The sequence below is a fragment of the Elephantulus edwardii genome, unplaced genomic scaffold, assembly GCF_000299155.1.
Source record: "Elephantulus edwardii isolate Elephantulus edwardi_28Jun2011 unplaced genomic scaffold, EleEdw1.0 scaffold00229, whole genome shotgun sequence".
In the NCBI taxonomy this organism is placed as follows: domain Eukaryota; kingdom Metazoa; phylum Chordata; class Mammalia; order Macroscelidea; family Macroscelididae; genus Elephantulus; species Elephantulus edwardii.
This window is the reverse complement of record NW_006399979.1, coordinates 3288128-3288545: the sequence shown is the minus strand read 5'-3', so window position 1 is coordinate 3288545 and position 418 is coordinate 3288128. Positions and strand designations below refer to the sequence as shown.

General features: G+C 67.0%; 1 protein-coding gene across 1 annotated transcript in view; it reads right to left on the bottom strand.

The window, feature by feature from the left end:
• PHIP (pleckstrin homology domain interacting protein) overlaps positions 1 to 210 on the bottom strand; it is a 184240-nt gene extending 184030 nt beyond the window's left edge. Inside the window, exons 1-2 of the mRNA XM_006898438.1 lie at positions 171 to 210; positions 1 to 63 (exon numbers count right to left, since the gene is read on the bottom strand). The exon at positions 1 to 63 is cut by the window's left edge and continues 3 nt beyond it. Coding sequence (XP_006898500.1) covers positions 1 to 63; positions 171 to 210 — 103 coding nt within the window. The remainder of the gene's footprint in view (positions 64 to 170) is intronic.
• Between the last annotated feature and the right edge of the window lie 208 nt (positions 211 to 418).

Genomic DNA, 418 nt, shown 5'->3' with positions numbered 1-418 from the left:
CTACCTGAGCCGCCTGCTGACAGGGTCCATCTTCCAGGAACCGGGCGATGAGGAAGTAGAGCTCTACACGGGAGAAAGGGTCGGGGAGACACACAGGCTGAGCGGCGGGGGGCGGGGGACCGCGGGCCGGATCGCCCGGTGCCAGCCGCCCCGGGAGCCCCCCGACTTACCCGATCGCAGCTCCGAAAGGCCTTTCCTCTCACAAGACATGTTTATGGGTCACTTCAGGGTAGCTGGCGGGGCACCCCGCCGCCGAGGGGAAGCGGGGATGGTGCCGCCGCCTGCCCTATAGCTGTCACTGTCTGTTCACGAGCCGAGCCTAGGCTCCACCATTCAACCAACAGCGGCGGAGGCGGAGGAGGAGGAGGAAACAACAACTCTCAGGCAGCGGCTACAGACGCCGCCGTCGCGTCCGCCG